The sequence below is a fragment of the Bison bison genome, unplaced genomic scaffold (genome assembly GCF_000754665.1).
Source record: "Bison bison bison isolate TAMUID 2011002044 unplaced genomic scaffold, Bison_UMD1.0 scf7180017864040, whole genome shotgun sequence".
Taxonomy (NCBI): domain Eukaryota; kingdom Metazoa; phylum Chordata; class Mammalia; order Artiodactyla; family Bovidae; genus Bison; species Bison bison.
Genome location: NW_011494612.1, coordinates 3,102,696 through 3,125,385, shown reverse-complemented (window position 1 = coordinate 3,125,385; position 22,690 = coordinate 3,102,696). Strand labels below are relative to the sequence as shown.

The 22,690-nt window shown below is 36.0% G+C and overlaps 1 protein-coding gene across 8 annotated transcripts in view; it reads left to right on the top strand.

The window, feature by feature from the left end:
- Window positions 1–22,690, top strand: part of MECOM (MDS1 and EVI1 complex locus) — a 636,448-nt gene that overhangs the window by 568,741 nt on the left and 45,017 nt on the right. For all 8 annotated transcript variants that reach the window (XM_010835205.1, XM_010835204.1, XM_010835206.1 and 5 more), the window contains 3 exons: window positions 2,134–2,268; window positions 14,170–14,272; window positions 17,722–17,938. In XM_010835205.1, coding sequence (XP_010833507.1) covers window positions 2,134–2,268; window positions 14,170–14,272; window positions 17,722–17,938 — 455 coding nt within the window. The remainder of the gene's footprint in view (window positions 1–2,133; window positions 2,269–14,169; window positions 14,273–17,721; window positions 17,939–22,690) is intronic.

The following is a 22,690-nucleotide window of genomic DNA, read 5'->3' as shown; positions in this document are numbered from 1 at the left end:
CCCGGGGTCGGGGGCGGGGTGGGGGGGGGGAGGTTTCTGGAGAAAGTTAAGCTTTTGTCTTGGGGCAAGAATACAGGGAGTAAGAAAGTTAATATGTTGGTGAAATATTTGAATAATCATATTACATATATGTAAAAAGACATTCTTTGGAAATGAACCTGTTTTTAAATTAATTTCACTGTTGACAGTGGCAATGGCAATAATGTTAACACGGAGTAAAATTACACCTAGTATTTTTATGTGTAGTATATGCAATACTTAACTCTCTGCCCTCGCAAAAAGGGAATGCTGGAAAGCTAGGGGGATAGATGATTTTTGACTTTGAAATTAACAAGTTTTCCACGTCTTTCTGCAAATATGAAATGGAACTGGTGTTGCATTTCACTGACTTCACCCTATTTCCTTCATTAAATATTTCTCTAGTGTGTCAGTAGAACTGCTTTTTTTCCCCTCCTGCTAGTGGAGAAAATAAACAACAAAGATCAACCAGAAATCAAACAAACCAAAAAACAAAACAATCCCAACCTTTTACTATTTTAAAGTGTGTATTGCTGTTGTTATTTGTAATACTTCCAGACATCTGAGGAGAGGGTGAATCTCAAGTTGCCATTTAAGCTGCTCAGCATTGAGAGTTGAAGAAAACAGCTTAAAGTTTGTAATTTTATCAATGAGAAATTGTTCAAATCTGTTCTCACTAGAGAGGCTATTTAATATAGACTTTTTGTTGTTCTTAGTGTGAAAGGTGTCCTTGAAAAAGACTTGATGTGTGTGGGTGTGTATGTGTGTGTGTAGCAATTATTACTCCTATCTTATGTTTCAATTTTTCTTTTTAAAATTGTGGGACTACTTATTGCCCTTTAATTGCCTCATGGCCAAAGGCATATTCATAATGCCTCTTGACTAGAGCCCTCAGAACACTGGGCTTCTTGAAGTTTGTGGTGAGTTAACCATTTGAATCTGTAACTGAGTGATTACCTGAATTCTGTGCAAAATTGCTTTGGGTCTATACACTCCAGAGTTTAGTTTTAACTTTTACAGGTATAGATACAGCAGAGTTCTGAGGGGGAGGGGGTTATTTAATTCATCAATTAATGTTCTGGACTATATTGTTTAGTCTTTGATAGGAAACGTCCTCAAGTTTGGGTTAACTGATTGACATTAACATTACCAGACTTTCTAGTTATTCACCATCAGGTCAACAACTCTGCAGCTTTTAATATTGGTGTTTAACAACATTGCTGCTAGTGAATCTGAATAGCCTCCTTTAAGTAGACACAACTTTAAAAACGGACATTTTCCATTTCAGTTTTAGTTTAATAGGTATCCTGAGTAGTGATTAATGTTTAACATAGGTCAAATGTAAAATCTCATGAAAAATAACAATACATAACCATATATAATGATGGCAATTTATTAAAAAATTTTTATATATTGTTTACTTCTTCACAAGCCAGTTTTGGTATTTAACTTACAAAACATTAAACTGAAATATGCATTGGCATAGGGTACCTAAAACTTTAGGTTGACATATTTTTCACGAGTGTTTACCAATTATTTATTTTCATTTGTTTTTCTTTGGTCAGTAGCATCAATGAGACGAATCTTACTCTCTTCTTCAGATAAGGGTGTGATTTGTTTCATGGTAGTGCAATACAAACTAAAAAGGAATTTGACAATATTTAGATTAAAGTTTTTAAATTGCATTAATTTAAAGTGCAAAAATGTGAAAGTATATGCTTACAAGGGAAGACTATCTTAACATAAAATATTGACTTCTACAGTTTAGAAATATTATGTTAATATATGGTGTTCAGTATTTTTTTTTTGTAAAAAAATCACATTGGACAAATAGCACTCTTTTATGAAAAATAAGGAATCTGACATTTTTGAAACCAATTGATCAGTTTTTGTAGTAATTTACAATTGCTTTGTTCCTTTAAAAGCAGTACCGCTGCCACTTCTAAGATAACTTACTATTATTCCTTCTGTATTAATATGCATGATGTCTCACTTCTTTTCTCATAAGGATTCGAAGTAGGAAACATACATTTGAATAAAATATTTTCAAGCAATTAATTATTCTAATGAATGAACTGATATAGAAATCGATTGTTCTCATCTTCTTCTTTCTAGATCTTAGATGAGTTTTGCAATGTGAAGTTCTGCATAGATGCTAGTCAACCAGATGTAGGAAGCTGGCTCAAGTACATCAGGTTCGCTGGCTGTTATGATCAGCACAACCTCGTTGCATGCCAGATAAATGATCAGGTATGTTGTAAAGATTTTCTTGTCTTTCTTGGAGAGCACTAAAGTATCAGTGAAGCCTGAAGAATAAAAATAACAGTGAGTTGCAGTAGACCCTTGTGGCCTGTTTTTTTGATATGGTGAAAGGTAATGCCCAAATATAAGATGCAGAATAAAGTAATTTTCAGTATTACTTTCTTTCAGTACTTCTTTTTTGGGTAGTTTCTTCACTTTGTGTTAGTAAAACTTCAGAAATGCTCTATCTAGTCTTCTGTGTATGACTGAATGATTTAAAAACTGAATACTACTTATTAATAGGTACTCTTTATCAGTTTTTCTTTGCCATCATAATAAGGAGTCATTCATAGAAAGTACTGAACTAATCAAGAACACTGAATTTTTGCAGAAATTGCAAGTAATACAGTTGAAATATATAGATTTTATTTTAAATAGTAGGTAGATATAGATGTATGATCTATGTGTACGGTTATCTGATTATGCATTTGGTTTGCTTAATTATAAACAAGAAACACTTAGATTAATCAAATACGTTTTCTGTTGTTGTTGATGTGAATAGTTTAAAAGTATCACTGCTGGAAATTGCTTTATAGAAGCTCATGTAGTGAGGTTAACTTTAATAACAATAACTATGAAACAAGATCATGAAAATATCATGAAACGTATTCTGCACTCAATAAAGTGAGGTTATGAATCTTGTAACTTAGTATGATAATACCTAAAACAACAAGAAGTTCAACCTGTTAATTTGTGTTTTATAAATATCATTGGGTTAGAATATAATTATACTATCATCATTTATTTCTTTTAAACCAATGGTTACCTAAATCAAATATGTTTCAAAGATCATATTAAATTGGTTGCTTGGCAAATCTACTAAAAAATCACCACCAAGAAAAAGAAAAGTTTAAATTAGATGTTTCCAACTGAAAGCTGGTAAGTAATGCTAGCATCATATGGTCTATGACTCTATTTCAATCATTGTTATGAGATTATTCTTTGGCATTTTACCAGCTACCAGATAATTTTTACTGACTAACCTGTATAAGAGGTAGTAAATTATAAAATTCACTTTAAATGGGAATCATTTAAAAATCTTCAACATATATCAAAAGTAATAAACCAATCAATTGTTTTTTTCCCTTTGCCGTAAGAAAACAAGAGGCATTACTGGAACAAAGTAGATCATTATTAAATTAGCTATTGCTTATGAACAGAAAATATCCCATCTATCATATGAGTTACTGTCACCATCAACAACAAACATTTTTTGAGCACTGACTATTTTGTCGATGTGGGAAATACATAGGTATTATAAATGGGTGAGTTGTGCATGTGATGTTGCTTTAAAAAGTAACTTGAATACCTCAAAAGGCAGTTTTAAGATGAAATAATGTAATTATATCATAATAGTTATTCGGTATTCATATTTACTGACAATAAGAGCTATTTCCTTAAACAGATAGAACTGTTGCAGGACTGGTGAAAAGATGGTTGAAGAATGAGACTTGTGGACAATGTATTTTTTTCATTTAATATTTATGTCTAAATTATTTTTATAAATATGCTTTTGTCCTTGGGAATTGTGATTCCATTAGAAAGGGAAACTATTTTGTTATTCATAAGTATGAATTAGTTTGCTTATTAGAGTAGGCATTTATAATTTTCATATGGTTACTTTTGAGGTTCCCATTGTAAAATGCATTGCTTTCAAAAGAAAATATGCTGGTCTCGTATCTTAATGAATAACATGTTTATGTATTTTAACTGAAGAACCAGGGAAACTAGCTAATCAGGAAAATCATAAAAGACCAATATTAGACATATACTATTATTTCTGTAAGTTCTCATTTTAAACATATATTATGCTGGCAGAAATCTAAGATGGTAACAGAGTGCATATCAAATAACATAGTTGTGAAATTGACATTATATGGTCAAGTAAGTTCACCCATAAACAAGAGAGGAAAGTCAGAAGTAAAAGTCAGATTTGTGTGGTAGGCATATATGCATACAATCATACTTAACACAGTTTACAAAAGAGAGCAGACACCAAAATAGTGTATGCATATATTATAAACATACTCATCTTTAAATATATATGCATCTTTTCTAAAAGTCATTTAAGACTGGCAATTCCAGTCAGCTTTGAAATGTGAATGTTGGACTATATATAGTGATAAAAAAGCTGACTAAAGAAATTCTCTAGGTCTATTTTTTCACTCTTTTCCGTGAGGAATAGGAGCTGCCAAATGGTGAATAAGCATAACTCATCACTTAATGAACGTTCCCATTGTGTGAGATATTTAATATCCAGATATAAAGAGACACCCTAGATCAGGAGTACTTATGAAACATGAACAACATCAACTCACCTGCCCAACACAAAAGCAAATGAAGCACTCGACCAGAAACTGTAAAAAGTGTTTCTCTTTGCTCTGATTCTTAGATAGAGCTCAAGTTTATAAAATGAATTTTAGATAAGTCCTGGACTACAAAAAAGAAGAATTTTGAAGGAATCTTTCAACTGCAAGCTAGACATTGTGATAATTAGGTTACCTAGCAAAGAAAGATGACCTAAAATAAAAAAGAAGATATAAATTACATATCTTTACTTTTGCAAAGATATGCATTTAAAAAAATTCTATTATTAAAGATCAACTTTAGTCAATTTGGATCAGTTTTATAATGATGTGAAGGAGTTTTGTAAAACAGAAAGAATGTATCTGCTGAAGATGATAATGCAGTTTGATAATAGTGGGACAGTCAGAACATGCATCCTGGATAAAACTCATATTTGATTTGTTTGGGGGTGATGAAATACTTAGAAACAGCCTGGATTTTGATTTTCAGGTAAAGTTGATAAAGGATGTAATCTGTTTTATATCATAAAAACAAAGGCTATTCAATGAACATTTTCCTAATACCTCTCTACAAGCATTTTATTTGAGGGGATTTTCCTGAGTTTAAATCTTCCAATAGATTTCTGCAAGTTGTTTTATTGCAGATTTTTTTTTTCCAGGCCAGAGTGAGCTTTGTGGCAGCTTTCTTTCTTGACAGTGCTCCCTAGAAGACTCAAGTTTGTTTTTAGATATCTTTTTTGTTGCATGTTTTCAGAATTGTTGCAGTGACTTTTCTTGGAGATAGAAATTCTGAAAACACTGGTGCCCTTGCTAAACCATAATTTCTAAGTAGCTGCAGCTTCTGACTAATATCCTTATTCCCCCCTGAAAATATTATATTAACTATAGTAATTTACCTTTGTGAATGAAGGCTGCACCAAAGACACTAGTAAATTAAGTCACACTCCAGTCATAAAAGAATAGATCCACTGAAAACACCCAAGGTTCTTTATCCTTGAAATCCTAATTATTTTTTCTCTTATTCCATAGTTTCTTTACACTATTACATAGCTACACCGCTATGGCACAGATTTTAGCTGGAAGTATTTACTGAGAGAGACAATGCTTCAGTACAGTATTTTTGTATTTTAAGGGTCTGAATTGTTCCTGGTTGTGGGTACAGATCTGGGACTGGGAAGTAGATCAGGGCAGGAGCAGAGGCAGAAAGTTGGACGATGAAAGTTCTTTCCAGAAGAGGTCCTCAAGAGGACCAGATGTGCAGAGGAAGCATGAAAATGGTTTATTAATTATTTAGAAGTTTCATTACATATGGAAGCATGCATATGTCTAATGTCAGGTATGCCAAACACCTAGATGATTTACTGAGTGTTTTGTTTTTTTTAAATCTGGATACTCTGATGTCCTTTTCTTTGACGTCTTGTCGATTCCTTACTTTTACACCCATTTTGATGGATGGATAGAGCATGTTGCATTAGGTCTGGTCTCACCCTGCTCCCACCTTTTCCTCCATTCTTGGAGAAGTTTCCTCAGACCTCCATGTTGCCATACCCATCACCTAGATTAAAGGCAAGAGGATCCACAACTCATGCCCACCCCCAACACCTCCCCATTAGGCCAGTTCTCATCTCAGGACACGTTCACAAGCTTAGTGTACTTAAGAAATAGCTCTCTGGACACAAGTTTTCCTCTAATACTTCTTCATGGTGAGATCATTTTAGTGGTAATCAGACGGATCGCTAAGGCCGTATTCATGAAAGTGAACTCTTTCGACTTACACAGCACCTACCTTTCCTCTCGTGATTCCAAGAGCGATCTGGGCATGTACTCTGGGGTAATGTTTTTTAGCTCTGTGTGTATTCTGCACCACAGAAAGGAACACACTTTTATTCAAGCTCCTGGCCTGCCCTAACATGGTCTACAAGTGGAATAAAGTTCTCAGGAACCCAAGACATTATTAATCTTGTCATTTACACAAGGTGATAAGTCCTTTCATTTTTAAACAGGCCCTTGACAGTTGGTATTTAGTAAGTACACTAAGAGAAGTCTGCCGTTCACTCCAAAGAAAGCGAAATGCGTCGATAAGAGATTATCTAATGCCCGATGTGTATTTTGAAGAAATAAGACCTAGAAGAAGGAGTGCCCCTCAGAGAATGCATAGTCAGAATTCACTTAAGGGATGCTGCCAGTTCCCTTGTGGTTGAGGAACAGCAGCAAGATCCTACAGTGTTTTCAGCTGGAATAGGCATTGTTCTCGTTTGTGCTTTACCTTATAAAGTTTTAACTGCTTCCAGGACCATCACGGCTGAGTGGCACACCCGCTCTCCCTCTCCTTGGGTCCAAGTCAATGGTGCTATCAGGCTGCTGGGACACTACAACAGTATTATTATTGCAGGCTTATTATAGGCTCAATTATCAAGTTATTTTCTTTGGCTTTTAGGAAAAAAAAAAGCATGCCTGCATCATTCAATTAATGCAATTTGTGCAAAAAAAAGCAGGGAAGATCAATTACATAAAAGCAAAATATAGTATCTTAGCCTCTTTCTACTTTTTAAACATGTTTGCATCAACTGTCAGGTAATTTGTTAATTTGCTCTTCCTTTGCAAGGATTTCTGTCCGCATTCTCTATGACCTCTTTTGATGTTAAAATTATTATTGGCTTTGGCCATTTTCTTTGCTTTGTTTTTAAGTCAAGTTCCACTTTTATACCAAAGTTATGTTCTGCTGTTTTAAGATGAATGCCAGCTGGCAATACCCAGAGACTGGCTTTGTGAACGGTGCCTAAGTGGACTTTGAGGGGATGTCGTCTGGCTGATAAGTTACTTCCTTCACCCGAAGATGAAACTGTCTCAGACATAGTTTGTCATTTGCTATTCACATGATAAAACAAATAACATCCCCTCCCCCCAAAAAAAACTTCCATCATGTAATTGTGCCCAGCACACAGGCCTGTCATAGCACTACAGAAGGTAGGGATTTTTATGAAGATTGATAAAGCACGTAAGTTCACTAAAAAGATGATCTGTGCATTTTAAGTAATTCATGTTTACATGTACACAACATTTTTCATACAGGAGGATCTCAAAGCATCACACCCATACCAGAGTCTAGCTATTTCTGGAATAGCATCAAAAAGATAGGTGTCAGAATGCATCACAAGCCATCAAAGAGGAAAACGTGTTGGTCAAGAACACAAGAAATGTGTCCAGCCTAGTTAAAAACCCAAAGAAGATCTTTAGTTTCCTCTCTTTTTGAGCAGTCTGAAACTGTTGAGGATGATCAGTTTTATAGAGTCAGGCAAAATGGCCACATTAAAGACAGGTTGCTAAGGAATATTTCTTGTGAGGTCTATAGCGTGATCTTTAGAGGTTATTTAACAGGATGCTTGCAAAGCTTCCAGGCTGGTTACACAACAAGCTCCAGGTCTAATAATAAGTGGATCTTTATCACTTGCCCTGTTCTTGCAAACTAGAATCAACAGGCAATTCTCTCTGTTTTATTTCATCCAGTAAATTATACTTGGCTTTCTTTTCATGTTATTATGGAAGAAATAAAAATGTGTATGTGGGGGGGGGCTTCTTCTCCATTAATATTTTTGTTCTTAAAGTAGCTAGTGTATATATATATATATATTTCTGGTTTGAAAGCAGATACATCAAGACTTGCACCTGATATTTCTCTGTTAATATTTTCTAGTCTTTAGACTGTTACCTTGAAGACAAACTCAGAATACTGTGTCTTTGGAGAAACTAAGGATGGTTTGCTTTAGCAAAGCTTGGCCATGACAGTGTTTCCATGTTGTTGGACAAATTTCTTTACATTCTGTTATTAATCTCTGTCTGCTGAATACACTTTTTGTTATCTCTTTTAAATCAGGATTAGAATGTGTAACAGGGTCCTTCTTTTAGAGGTGAAAAAACTTGACATCACTCCTGCCCTCCAGAATTGGGGTTTCCCACAGTACTATGCATAGGTCAGGGGTCCAGAGCACCTTTCCTAAAGCCAGCACGTGTGCACACGTTGTCTCTGTGGGCTTGGTGTTACTTCTGCAGCACCAAGACTGACAGATGTGTTTATATCAAATATTGACTTTGTTCAGATGTGCAAACTGTCATTTACCTCCCCTCCCACCCAGCCTCTAAACGTTAAAGTTCCATTCACCTTTTCCTAGTCTCAGACTGTTATGAAGCTGTAGAAAATAAAGCATTCAGGCTGAATAGTGGGAGTTGGGAGAGAAGGAATCAACTATCTACTTCAAAGCGAAAAGACAGAAAAGACAGCAATAGTCTGAAAAAGTTGTCTCAGTACAGATTTTGCAGGGAGTACGTTTCTCCATTATTTCAATTATTACAACTTCCTGAATAGGTTGAAGGTCACTCATAATTCACACTTCTGCCATTTTCAGACATGCCAAATGTAGTCTATTAAGCATAAATAAAACTTCCAGTGCTTGACCAGGAAAAATAAACGGGAATTCATAACAATGAGTCCTTGTTCATCTTTTTAAAAGTAAATGGTGTGTTTTCTTTCTTTCTTGTTCTCCCTCTTGGGCACTGAATTTTTCTCCTGTCTCAGTAGTGCAAGCATAATACTTTAAATCGACCCAAGCATAGCAAGCCAGACGGCAAGTCTGGTCTGACAGATTCTAGATTTCTCTATTTTATAAGATTAGAAACAAGAACCCACATTATTACCATTTATAAATACAAATGGTAGCCATCATCAATTTGAGGGAGGAATTGGTTGAACACAGGCTCTGACAGTATAAGAGAAATAATCTGAAAGTCTTTTATAGCCTATTACCTTTCCTATCAGAATGCTTATAGTGTCCATACTTTATTTAGTGACTGTCCTCTTGGGGTTAAATAAAAGAAAATGAATATTTAATAAAGTGTGATTAATTTCAGTTCCAACTGTACATAATAAATTGTTATATACAACATATATTACATATAATATGCAATTTATAAAATATATCTTTTATGATATATAATTAGAAAATCATATGCCATTAAATATTAATTTATATTAATACAATAAATTGCTGATTTTAAAAAGTTTCCTCAAACATATACTTAATCACATTTGTAAATCACTATAAAATATATAACATATCCAAGCACATATATACTGATATATAACATTGTATGAAAATATAACTTTTGGCTGTCTAAATTTGCTAAATCAAATCCACATCGCCACTGCCTTTTTTACCTTTAGCTTAGCCTTAACTGAACAGATATCCTTTTGACATTTGGAACCATTACAAGGTTTGATTAAAATAAATTAGGAATAATAGTTATTTTTAGAGTAATTCTATATACAGGTATAATGTTATATTTATGCCTTAAATTGTGAATTTCACCAGCAGTAAAAGTGAACAATTTGGGAGATTTTGAGTTTTATCTTCAAATATCTGAATGATTTAGAATTTTTTAAAAACATATAAAGAAATTCCACTAGTGTGTTTTTTTAGCAAGTTTTTAAAATATAAGAATACATAAAGATCTGTTAAAACATTTACCGTAATATTTATTCTTATAAATTAAAGTATTCAGAGATCCAAATATAATATCCATATTTACAAGGATAAAGATAAAAAGCTCTTTGGAAAGATTAAAAAGAGTCCAGCAAGATATTGGGAAAATTATATTTTTTCTGTGATAAAATGAAAAGACCATCTTAACTTTCAAAAGTTTCTATGAGTTAGGTCATGTTCATAACATGTTGTATTTCTGCAATTTGGTGTATTAGCTACCAAAAAGAAAAGTCTAAAGGAGTTAACATAGTTTTAAAATGTTTATCATGATTTTTAAAAAATGGAATTCTCATATAATCCTCTTTCTTTAGACTGTAAGGCCCTATTCCTCTATTTTTTACCTTATAATGGGAGGAGTTGTTTCCCTTCTTAAAGAGCATTCTGAGAGAGACCCAGCAAAATAATAAATCAACAACCCTTTTATATCCATTCCAACTTTTTCTAAGTGTTTGAGACTTTTGAGCCCCTCTTTAAATACTTGAGTTGAATTCATCATAGAATCCCAGATCCAGGACATTTTTATTTTGGTTCCAGATAGCTTTTTCCATAAAACCCCCTGATGGAAGAGACCTGTTAACTCTTTTATGGAATTTTAACAGAGGAATTGATTCCCTTCCATTTTTCTCAAACACAAAACACAGAGAGGCTATATTAGTAACGTCTCTGCTCCTGGTCCCTAATTCGGATGACCTATAGTTCATAGGGCTGCAATATAGTCGAAGTTTTGAGAATATACTGATTTTAAAGATGTTATAATTATATTTTTATAAGCATGGTCGAGCATACAACCTGCGGGAGAAACTGCCTAAAGCACTTAGGTTTTTAATTATATTTTTTATTTGCCTAAAGACCTATTTTATAACATAAAAACATAGATGTGATATCTTATTTTCTGAAAGGCTTGATTCCACCAACATTACATTCCATTTTTCCCCCACATAATTGTTTTGAGGCAACAAATTGTCATTATGTTTTCATTTAAACTGCTCCTCTCACTTCCCAAATGCCTGTTGGTATATTATTATTGCTAGGACATAAACCAACTTTATATGTGGACATCTCTGAATTCAAGTATTCAAATTATACTTTGGGGCCACTGTAATTATAAGAGGAAAGACATAATTTTACTTAAGTCTCTTTAAGATCTAAAGACATGAGATATGATGAAATGGCAAGTGGTAGCAACACCTTGAAAAAAAGCGCTGGATTTCTAAGGGTGGTAGATGGGATTTCAAGCACATTCTTATATGATATGAGGAAGCATGCCCAGAATCTGCCCTCATTAGGTCGGGCTCTTGCCAGGTCTTTTCAAACCTCAGTTTCATGAGCACCATAAAAATTCACTTAAAATCGAAAAGAACACCCTGAAGTTAAAACCCACGCTGCCTAGCCTTGCCTTTTGTGGCCTGGAATGTCACCTTTTACCTCCAGTAAATAAAGCCAAAATCAACACTCTTCCATGTCTTTTATTTTTTATGCACTCAATATTCTTCGCGTGACAATCTAGACACTTAAAGGGAAATTACAGTAGTGATCTATGTCCCAGCAAAGAGAATTGTCTTTCTAATATATAGTTACAATGTATCCATCACTTTCTTTTGTTTCTTGGACTGTTCACATTGGATTGAATAAATCTAAAATGGAATTAAAAGAGACATGATAAATAGTGGACGCCAAAGAAGTAATGATATCATAATACTTTCTTCCAGTGATCTGGCATGTGTGTCTCTGCAGCATTCCCCAGCACAGACAATTGTACCATTTTATGGTCTTGCGGGATATTGTCTCTTTAACCTCACTGTTTCCGAGAAGCCACCGAAAAGTTCTAATATGTCACAATTCAAATGTCAACATGTTGTTGGAAAGGAAGCTAATAAGTTAAACCTTTGAGAGATGCCAAAAGAAGAGGTGATTCAAACTGTTGAGAGAAGTCCATTGTTTTCTAAGGGGAACTAGGACTCTAGAATGAATCAAGGTACTAACAAGCATGTAACTGGAAGGGTTAGAGAGAAAAAAAGAAAATGAACACATTTTTTTTTTAAACCTGGTAACTTTTTGAGCAGTCTATTCCTCTCAGTGTACTTCCAAAGAAAGCAAAATATAAATGTTACGGTTAATAAGATACAAACTATAAATTCTCTGGTTTTTATAGAATCAGCACATAACAAGGAGTTATTTTCCTAAGATAGTCTGGATTCTATCTATGGATAGAGATAAAGAATCTTAGGTCATATCATATTAGAGGAACATTTTAGGTCGTATTATATTAGAGGAACATTTTACGTTTGGCATTATTTTCTGTAAACCAGCTTCATATGGTTAAATTACTGTTGCGTGACAAAAAATGATTCTATTTTGACAGGAAAGAAACTAAGCAGAAAATACTCCTCATTGAGTTATTTTTTGAATTTAACACAGTTTTGTACTCTGGCCTTTTTAAAGAAAAATAAACAATTGGAGTTTAGAGCCACCTACTGGAATGAGGAGGCACGTACTTTTGTTTAATGTCCTCTGCTTTTCAAAAGATAAACAAATAAATATAATTAAAGTTTTGCACATTTCTCTTGATCTCATAAGACATTAAATTACTCAGCTTTTCTCAGTTTGAACTATTAAGTGATCCTGCAAGAAACCACAGTTAGAGCAAAGTTTTCTCAAAATAGATCCTTCCCTTTTCTTAGCAGGGTATGCCAATTCGTGTTATGTGATTTTTCACCCTGTTGCATTGAGACTGAGCAGAATTGAATCCCTAGTTTTGTTGCTGTCATTATTACTCTTGGTGGAATTTGTACATGTGTATGTGTCTGTATGTGAATGTAATTATTCTCATTTAAGAATTTTTGTTTAATACATACTCTTAGAATTAAAAATTAAAACCTTTTGTGTTAAAATGAAAAAGCACCTTAAACATTCTCATGAGTAAGTCATTTTTATATTGAGATATAATTGATATATCCATTATATTAGTTTCAGGTATGCAACATAATGATTTGATGTTTATATATGTTGCAAATCAGAACTAAATGCCTTTAAAATGAAGAAACCCTGAAGCCTGGACAAGTAAATTGGGCAATGACTTACCTAAGGTCACTGAGCTGGTCAGGGAAAAGGTAGGCAGCTCTTGGAAATTATAGGTCAGGATTTTTTCCATAATTGCCACACTGCTTTTAGTCAGTCATTAATGGATTTATTCAACCCTTCCTCTCATCAACATTTTGTGTGAAAGTAAGAGGAATAAGCACCACCCCCAAACCCTGGTAAAAGAATCGATTGAAAGCATAATGCTTGCTTTCAAAGAGTGGGATCAGGAGCTGGGTCATGAAGGCAGGTCCTGGATCTGTGAGTATCACTTTTGATTGATAAAAGAGGGATGCAGTGTTTAAAAAAAGAAACACTCTCTTTTAAAACTATGTATTTGTTTGTTTTTTTCCAGATCTTTTCATGATTCTTTATGTTGGGTCCCTCCAGACTGTTGCCTTAAAAGCACCTTGTTGAGAAAGTGCTACTTTTGAGAACATGTTCAAGAAGGGGCAGTAACTCTGCCCCTGCCAGCCTTTGCCCAGCCACAGCTGGATAATGCAGGGCACAGGCAACAATCAGTTGTGCATGGTTGACCAGAGTAAGGAATTCAGAGAAGGGATCATCTTTTCTCTGGTGATTTCTTCATGTCTCTTAAACATTGTCATAAATAAATGTTTAAATTCTTGGTTAAACATTTCACAAGGTAAATGTGACACAGCAAGCCTTGCATTTAGAAAATTTGACTTGTGAAGTGGGAGTTGGAAAAAGATTTGTGAATTGGCATGAGAGTCCCAGCTTTCCGTTTGTCAGCAGAGGGCTAATTTTCAGTGTATAAAACAGGAAGTCATAGTTCTTTTGATGAAAATTAAAAGGAATATTTTGTTAAAATATGGGAAAATGAACAGTTATCTTAGTGTGTATCTTGCCCTTTCTTAACATTCACTTCTCTTTCTCTTTCTCTTTCCTACGTTCGTTGTCTTTTGAAGATATTTTATAGAGTAGTCGCAGACATTGCACCAGGAGAGGAGCTCCTGCTGTTCATGAAGAGTGAAGACTATTCCCATGAAACTATGGCACCAGATATCCACGGTTAGTACCACTCATGCCGCCTTCTGCAGCACCCTTATTTGGAGACTGTGATGGAGCCTGTCAAAGGATCCATCGCGCTTGGTGTTTGTCCGTTTCCCTGGCTAGTCATTGTCAGCTTTAACAAATTCTGTCCCCTAGAGTGGCTATTTCTTAGTGTGACACCTGGCTAATATTACAGTGAAGCTAAAGTAAGCAGAGGTCTTTTCTGAAATGGAGGACAAAGGAATTTTGAATATCTGGATTGAGACATCACATAAGTAAGCCTTTTATCAATGCCTTAGACTCTGGTGAGAGTACTTTCATGCTACAAAAGACATTTCAGGGAGCGTGGTTTGGGGCTTTTGAAAATCTAACAGTTGTTCCTCCCACTTAATATTCTATTACTGGAAAAAAATATTTCTGCTTGAGTAAAATCCTAGCCAGCATGATCACATGGGAGGCAGCTGTAGGGTAGGGAAAAAGTACAGATGAGGAAATCTTAGAGTCAGAGGAATTTGTATTTGTCAGGGACCCATTCTAAATCAAAGAAGGAGGCATAAAAAGGAATTTTGATGATTAGCGATGTATATTCAGATGAGAGTAAAAGGAAATTTTATTTGTATTGGTTTGTATTATTGGGATGAGCATTTAATATTTTTTTCTTTCCTGTTTCTCTCTCCTAATACAGTGGGACTTTATTCAGCATAATCTAGTAGTGTCTTTAGAGTGTTTCATAGTTGGAAGGATCAGTAGGAAGGGGTACCCATCCCAGCTTACCTGAGAGGTCGGTTTGGGGCTGGCTCCACTTCCCATCTGTCTGGCATTGCCAACAGGAGAACCTTAGCTTCAGCTTCTGCATCTCCTGTGAAGAAGCTACCACCATTGGCTGACTCCTTACTTGAACATTTTTTACTTTGGCTAAGCTGCATTCTGCCTCTTTGTAAATTTATACCAGTTGTATTTCAGGGAGCCTTTTGGAAATTGTTTTCTTCTTAAAAAACTATAACAAGTAAGTGGTTTCAGAAACCCAGACTTGTCAACTAGCCTGGTAGAGTTGGAGCCTGAATGGGGAACCTGACACAGTGGAAAAGGGCTCTGACAACAAGGACTGCTTAGATGATAAAAATGAATATAATTTGGGCTTTCTCTGGTATGAGGAAACTTTAATCAGTGAATGTTTGCTCTCAAAAGCTCTTCAAATAATTATTTTTTGAAATATAAATACTTAGTGTACTATTCTGAAAAGTATAAACAGAGGTGACTGTTTTTCTTTTAGGGCTACTTTTCATAAATTACCTGTGTTTACAATACTCTTGAACACATCCATTGCTTTTTATTTTCAATGTGTCATATCCATATCCATACTTACACCAGATACATTATATAATGTCTATAATGTTTAAATGGTGATTTCTATTTCATACTCCTAGGAGTTAATGTTTCTTAGGAAAGAGAAAATAAAATACGTGCTTTGTACACATACTGAATGCTAGATAGTATAGGCTCTTCATTGTCCTCTGTAGTCTTTTAGACATAGAGCAAACTTTAAGAAAGATCTTATTTCTATTATACAGATAGGGAAACAAGGCCACATAAGACTACATAAATTGTCTAGAAAGTGGTAGAGTCAGCATTCAAACCAAGGTCTTGCCATCTCTAAATCCTATGCCTTTTCATGTATTATGTGGCCTGGAGGTTGTTTGTGTTCAGACTGCTGGCTGAGATCCTAAAGTTAGATCTTAAACATGTGAATAGTGTCACAAACTATAAGAAATATTTCCATTACCTAGTTGATGTTATTGAGAAACCCGTCTTAGAGCTGAGGTGATTTATTTTTGAACACCTCCCTCTTCTTTAACCAAGTCCAAAACTGACAAACCCCACTGAATCTACATACTAATTTCTTTACCTTTCGGGCCCCTGTGTTATTGGTTTAGTTTAATCTAAACCAGTATTGTGGTGGATTACAGCAATGATGACCCAGTGATCTTGCTGCTTGGCTTCTCAGGCTGCAGTGGGGTGTTCCATCTTTCAGTGGCTTTCTGTACCCTTCTTAGCAGGGACCTAAAAAGCCCCTAGTAACCTGCTACCCTCGCTAACTTCATTTCCCACTCCTCCCCTACATGCGTCCTATAAACCTGTCACACTTTACTACAGCTTTGCCTTTCTATGAGCCTACATTTTTTTTTTTTTTTGCTCTTTCTTGCCTTCTTCATTGGTCCATGCTATTTCCTCCCTCAACCTGCTCCACTCAGCTGAATTTTCCTCATTACAAAGTCTTTTCTAAACCTCTGTCCCCCAGGATGGATGGATTTGGCACATTCCTCTGGGCTCCCTTAGTTCCTATGCATGGATCTGTCATAAAATGTATCACACTATTTGTTCTCATGTGTATCCCCTTGGCTTACTTATGTATCCCTTCCCTAGCAAAACGCCTCACATCCGGTAGGTGACTAAAATATTCCCTCAAAGACATTCAGTCAATGAGTAACTGGCTATGGGTCCCGGCTGTAGGTCTGCAGCACGGATTGTGTATCCTGTTGTGCATTGTCCTCTGTGTCTTTCAGCATTGTGAGCTGTGTGCAGGACTTCTGTGATTGCGTGGGTGTGATCAGTGCATAGCATTTATAGCCTCCTGAGTGGGCTAAAAGCTATGCCAGTGGAAAGAACAGAAACAATGCTGTCGCTACCTGACACTCTATCGCCTTGTTATCTCTAGCCTCCCACTATTACCATTTATTTATCTTACTGATTTAAAGTGCAAATTCATGATATGTTGGCTCTTTAGCAAAGCCATGCCAATTAGCACTGACCCGGGGGGAACATAAATGAGCCTGGAAAAGTGTTAAAATCATGCCATGTCCCATTATAAGAAATGATGAACGTTAAAGCATTTCCAAGTTTATTGATGTTAGCCAGGCTTAAGTAAGGCTCAGACAGGGACTCTCCTATGTCCCCTACAGGTAACATGGCACTGTGAGAAGGGTATGGGTCAGAACAGTTCAAAGTTTGACATAACTACTCAGCTCTATAATTCTTGATTTGTTACTGAACTTGCTGAGCTTCAGTACTCTCATCGGAAAGTTGGGAAACAAATCTGATATGTAATTCCTCACAGTCAAGTTTTAGGACAATCAATTATCCATGAACAGGTTTGAGGTCATAATGATGCTCGGTAAACGGTCATTATGACTTTATATATCCTGAGAATATTAAAACCTGGAAGAGTTTCATCATAAAGTTTTATCTGATAAGAAGACTATTTGGGCTCCCCAGTGATCACTTCTGTTACAATTCTAGGCTCTGTGCTGGCTTCTCTACATTTATTATTTCTAATCCATGTTAAAATGGGAGTGGTGCAAAGGACAACCCAATAATTTCTATTATGTCTTTCATAAGTCGATAAGAACTGGTTTGTGGCAGTGCTTCCTGATCGCCTAGTTCTGATAACACCTGAATTATTTTCGCAGAAGAACGGCAGTACCGCTGTGAGGACTGTGACCAGCTCTTTGAGTCCAAGGCCGAGCTAGCAGATCACCAGAAGTTCCCATGCAGCACTCCCCATTCGGCTTTCTCAATGGTAGAAGACGACTTCCAACAAAAGCTCGAGAGTGAAAATGATCTCCGAGAGATACATGCGATTCAGGAGTGTAAGGAATGTGACCAAGTGTTTCCCGATTTGCAAAGGTTAGACATGGCATGCTCCACTACCAGAACGTGTTTGTTTACTCTGAAGTAAAACGTTGTTTATGCTGAATTTTCAGAATTGGTGCAGATGGGAAATTTGGAACAACAATGAGCTGGAAAAATGTATTAGTCACAGGTTTGGAAGTCATTTTCCCCAGTAAATTCTCACCTGTAAAATGTTTGCAGTGAAGTTGGAATTACTTATTTTGATGCCAGAGAGAAGATAATATGTTTATTATTATTATTTATGGAATGTAATTGGCAGCTGAAAGTTTAACATTAGAGTAAAACGTAACTTATTGGATGAGTCAAGAGTAGAGGAGGCAACAGTGGTGCTGATTAATCTAATTATATATACTGAACAGTAAAGCTACTTTCTAGAAACATTTAGATGATAAAAAAGAAACTTCTGATACTTAAGGAAAGCTAGATGGTCTTTTGATAGGTCACTGTAATCTGTGGATTTAACTTCTACTATTTATCTAAATTGCACATATAAAAGAATAACAGAAACATGCCCAGTGAAGAAAATGTTGAATTGTCTTAAAGGGAAGAAAAAAATAAACAAGATCTAAATGAAATAATTCTTTGATACGTATTTTTAACAAAACAAATCACATTTCAATGACATATTAACTTTTTATAGCCCTGTGAATTTAATTCAGGAACAATTGTTTTGTTTTGTTTTGTTTTCTATTAAAGAAAACAACAACCCTTGTTGTTTAGTCACTAAGTCATGTCCAATTCTTTATGACCCCATAGACTGTAGCCTGCCAGACTCCTCTGGCTATAAGGATTTCCCAGGCAAGAATACTGGAGTGGGTTGCCATTTCCTTCTTCTTCTCAGGTGATCTCCCCAACCCAGGGACTGAACCCAGGTCTCCGGCATTGCAGGCAGATTCTTTACTGACTGAACCACCAGGGAAGCCCATATTTTGCAAACCATATTGATAATTACACTGCAACATGATCTTTCAGATCAGAGAGGTATTTAGTGTTAGTCACTCAGTTGTGTCTGACTCTTGGTGACTCCATGGACTGTAGTCCACCAGGCTCCTCTGTCCAAGAATACCAGAGTGGGTTGCCATGCCCTTCTCCAGGGGATCTTCCTGACCCAGGGATCGAACCCAGGCTTCCCAGATTTTGGACAGATTCTTTACCATTTGAGCTACTGGGAAGTATATTTAACCAGTGGGTAAGTTGTATGTTTGTTCCTACCTAATGGTTTTTGCCTTGCTCCACAAGCAATTTTAATAATTGTATTCATTACTTTGCTTTTAAATCTGGGACCTATAACCAGGATTTCAAGTGGACATGACATCGTAGTATTTAAATGGCTATGGGAGTACATCAGCTAGCTTTACTCAAGGCTGTGAATTGCTCACAGTCTGTTTTGGACCTTCCACCTCTTTCACTGTGCTTTCTTTCCTTAGTGCCCCCCTTCCTCCTTCTCCTTTCCCCTCTGTTGATTGCCCTGCATCTCTCTTTTTATAGGAAAGGATTTCATATGGTAGTCATTCATTTTAATTCATTGATGACCAAAAAAGCATCAAGTATAAACCTATTCCTTGAGGAGACTGAGTCAAAAGAATGAATCTCTAGCTTTGAAAATTCAGGCTTCATCTAGCTATTAGAGAGAAACCATTCAGGTGACTAAGAGGGCTTTCCCAATACCCTTTAAACTCATCTTTAGTACTTAACATAAACCCACATAGAGAATAAATCTGTTATATATGTTTGGCAAATCATGGATTTGTAATTAAAAAAATCACAGCACATCTCTTAAATATATTGTGTCCAAATTAAAAGCCAAAATGAAATCACTAAATACCAACAGGTGAGAAAAGTATTTATACTGTAAAGCCATATCTCTGATGTCAGAGGGTAAGTATATTTCCTTCTATTTTGTTATCAAAAGTATTGGACAACATTATAAAACAAAAACTGACATCCTCAACACTAAAATATTGTGTGTAGCAGTACTTCTTAGGTGGAGGAACCTTCTTACTCTGGGTGTAAGATTAAGCCTAAGTCAGTGCTACTTTATGCCAAAACCAACTGTCAATTTAGTTCTTTCAGTCAAACATTCAGTAGCAAACAATAAGGAAACCTAATTATCTGGCATTGGGTGAACTCTCAAAACTCACTTCTTGGTAGCTCAGTCAGATGGATATATCATGTCGCTGTGCAACCTGATACTGATCATCCAAGTGATAATTTGGGTTATATAATTTAGCCGGTGTAGAACCTACATGCCCTGAATATTTTCCACTTTACTGAATCTGATATTGTTGCTTTATATGTTAAGCAAATGAGAATTCCTTTCTTGACATGGTATATTATTCTGTTCTGTATCTTTTGTGTAAAATATTGAGAAAGGAATGTATGCTAAGTTGCTTCAGCAACCCTTTGCAACGCTATGGACTATATAGCCCATCAGGCTCCTATGTCCATGGCAAGAATACTGGCAAGATTCTCAAGGCAAGAATACTGGAATGGGTTGCCATGCCCTCCTCCAGGGGAATCTTCCTAGCCCAGGGTTCAAACCAACATATCTTATGTCTCTTGCATTAGTAGGAGGTTTGTTTACCACTAGTGTCATCTGGGCAGCCCACCCTCTAAAACATGGGGGCAAGAAACAAAGGTTGATATGCATGCAAAAGATGGAAAGAACTCAGAAGGCTAAGCCAAGCTCTATAAATTGGGGTAAAATTCTTTGAAAAGTTAAGTTTCATTAATGACTGACTGGATACTTTTATGTTTATGAAAGGAGTGAAAATAAGCTTTTGTAAGAACCACTTGCCTTTTTCTTTTCTATCACTGATTAGCTGATAGCTGATAATGATCAGGGAGCAATATGGGTTTTAGGCTGGATTAGAAGAAACAAAGAAAAGAAAATTTGCCTTACTTTGCTCTCATTTCCCCCTTTTGTGTTGTTTACTATCTATACTTCTTGTTTGTTTTTACATTTTTATTGTATTTTACTTGTATTTTTAATGTTTTTTATTGTGGTTAAGGGGCTTCCCAGGTGGCTCAGTGGTAAAAAAATCTACTTGCCAGTGCAGGAGATGCAGGAGACATGGATTTGATCCCTGGGTCGGGAAGATCCTCTGGAGAAGGAAATGGCAACCCACTCCAGTATTATTGCCTGAAAAATCTCATAGACAAAGGAGCCTGGCAGGCTACAGCCCAGAGGGTTGCCAAGAGTCAGAATCAACTGAGCATGCCCGCATTGTAGTAAAAGTCACATCATATAAAACATGCTACAGTTAACCATAGTTAACTGTACAGTTAAGTGGCACTAAGTACATTTCTGCTGTTGTATAACTCTCACCATCATCCCATCTCCTGAATTTTTCATCTTCTTAAACTGAAACTCTATCCGCATTAAACAATAATTTCCCATCCCTTCCTCCCACCCACCCACCACCTGGTCCCTGGCCCCTACCAATGTACATTTTGACTCTATGAATTTGACTATTCTTGGTATCTCGCATAATTGATATCAAACAGTATTTGTCCGCCCCTAATGTATATTGCGGAGAAGGCAATGGCAACCCACTCTTGTACGCTTACCTGGAGACTCCCATGGACGGAGGGGCCAGGCGGGCTATACACAACTGAGCGACTTCACTTTCACATTTCACTTTCATGTGTTGAAGAAGGAAATGGCAACCCACTCCAGCGTTCTTGCCTGGAGAATCCCAGGGACGGGGAAGCCTGGTGGGCTGCCGTCTATGGGGTCACACAGAGTCGGACACGGCTGAAGTGACTTAGCAGCAGCAGCAGCAGCAATGTATATTGGAATAGACTTTTAAGGTTAACTTAACATATGTCCTCCAGAGTGTACCATGCACTATACCTTTAAAAAATATCATACTCTTGGAGTTGGGAGACAGGAAAAATCTCAATGTACAGGGCATTCTTTTACCACTAGGTTCCAGAGTTTAAGATTTAAGAACATTGGAATACAGTACATGTCATGAAATGACAGGCTGTGTTAGTTTGCTAAAGACAATAGTAAGAACAGCAATCACACAACGATTTTGGAAGATGTCCCTGACTCAATTCAATGTTAACTGCCATTGCTAATATCTTTCTGTTAACTCTCTGATTAACATTTCAGCTTGTGTAACAAACAGAGGATTACATGTTGTAGATAAAGATAGGGCCATTCTTGTGACTCCACACACCTGTACTCTCCTGGTACTTTTTGTTCACAGAGATATCGCTGTTGGTGCTCAGATAGAATAGCATTACCAAGTTGACTGACTCATAGGGCAGGAAAAATAAGTTCATGTGCCAATATGAATAGAATTGGAAGGAGGAAACTGAGAAAGAGAAAAATATGGAAACGTGTTTCTAATTTGTCATGATATGAGAAAGGGCATTTCATTTTTTTTCACAAACACTGCCATGGACACAGTGTATACAGCCACTGGGTAACATATTCTAGGCATACACAAGTCTTACTTGATTCTCAAACCTAGAGTGTTCATCTCACAGAAAAATAAAACATGGGGAAGAAACAGTGCTTGCATGTTTGATACTTTTTTTAATACCTTTTTATTATGGAAGTTTTCAAATACCCACAAAGCTAGAGAGGATGGTAGTGTGTTCAGGTTCAGTAATTGTCACACAAGACCAGTCTTATCTTAGCTATACTCATTTTGGGTTATTGAAACAAATCCTGGACATTATGTCATTTTATTTATAAATAGCTCAGTGTGTGTCTGTGGAAAATATGTAAAA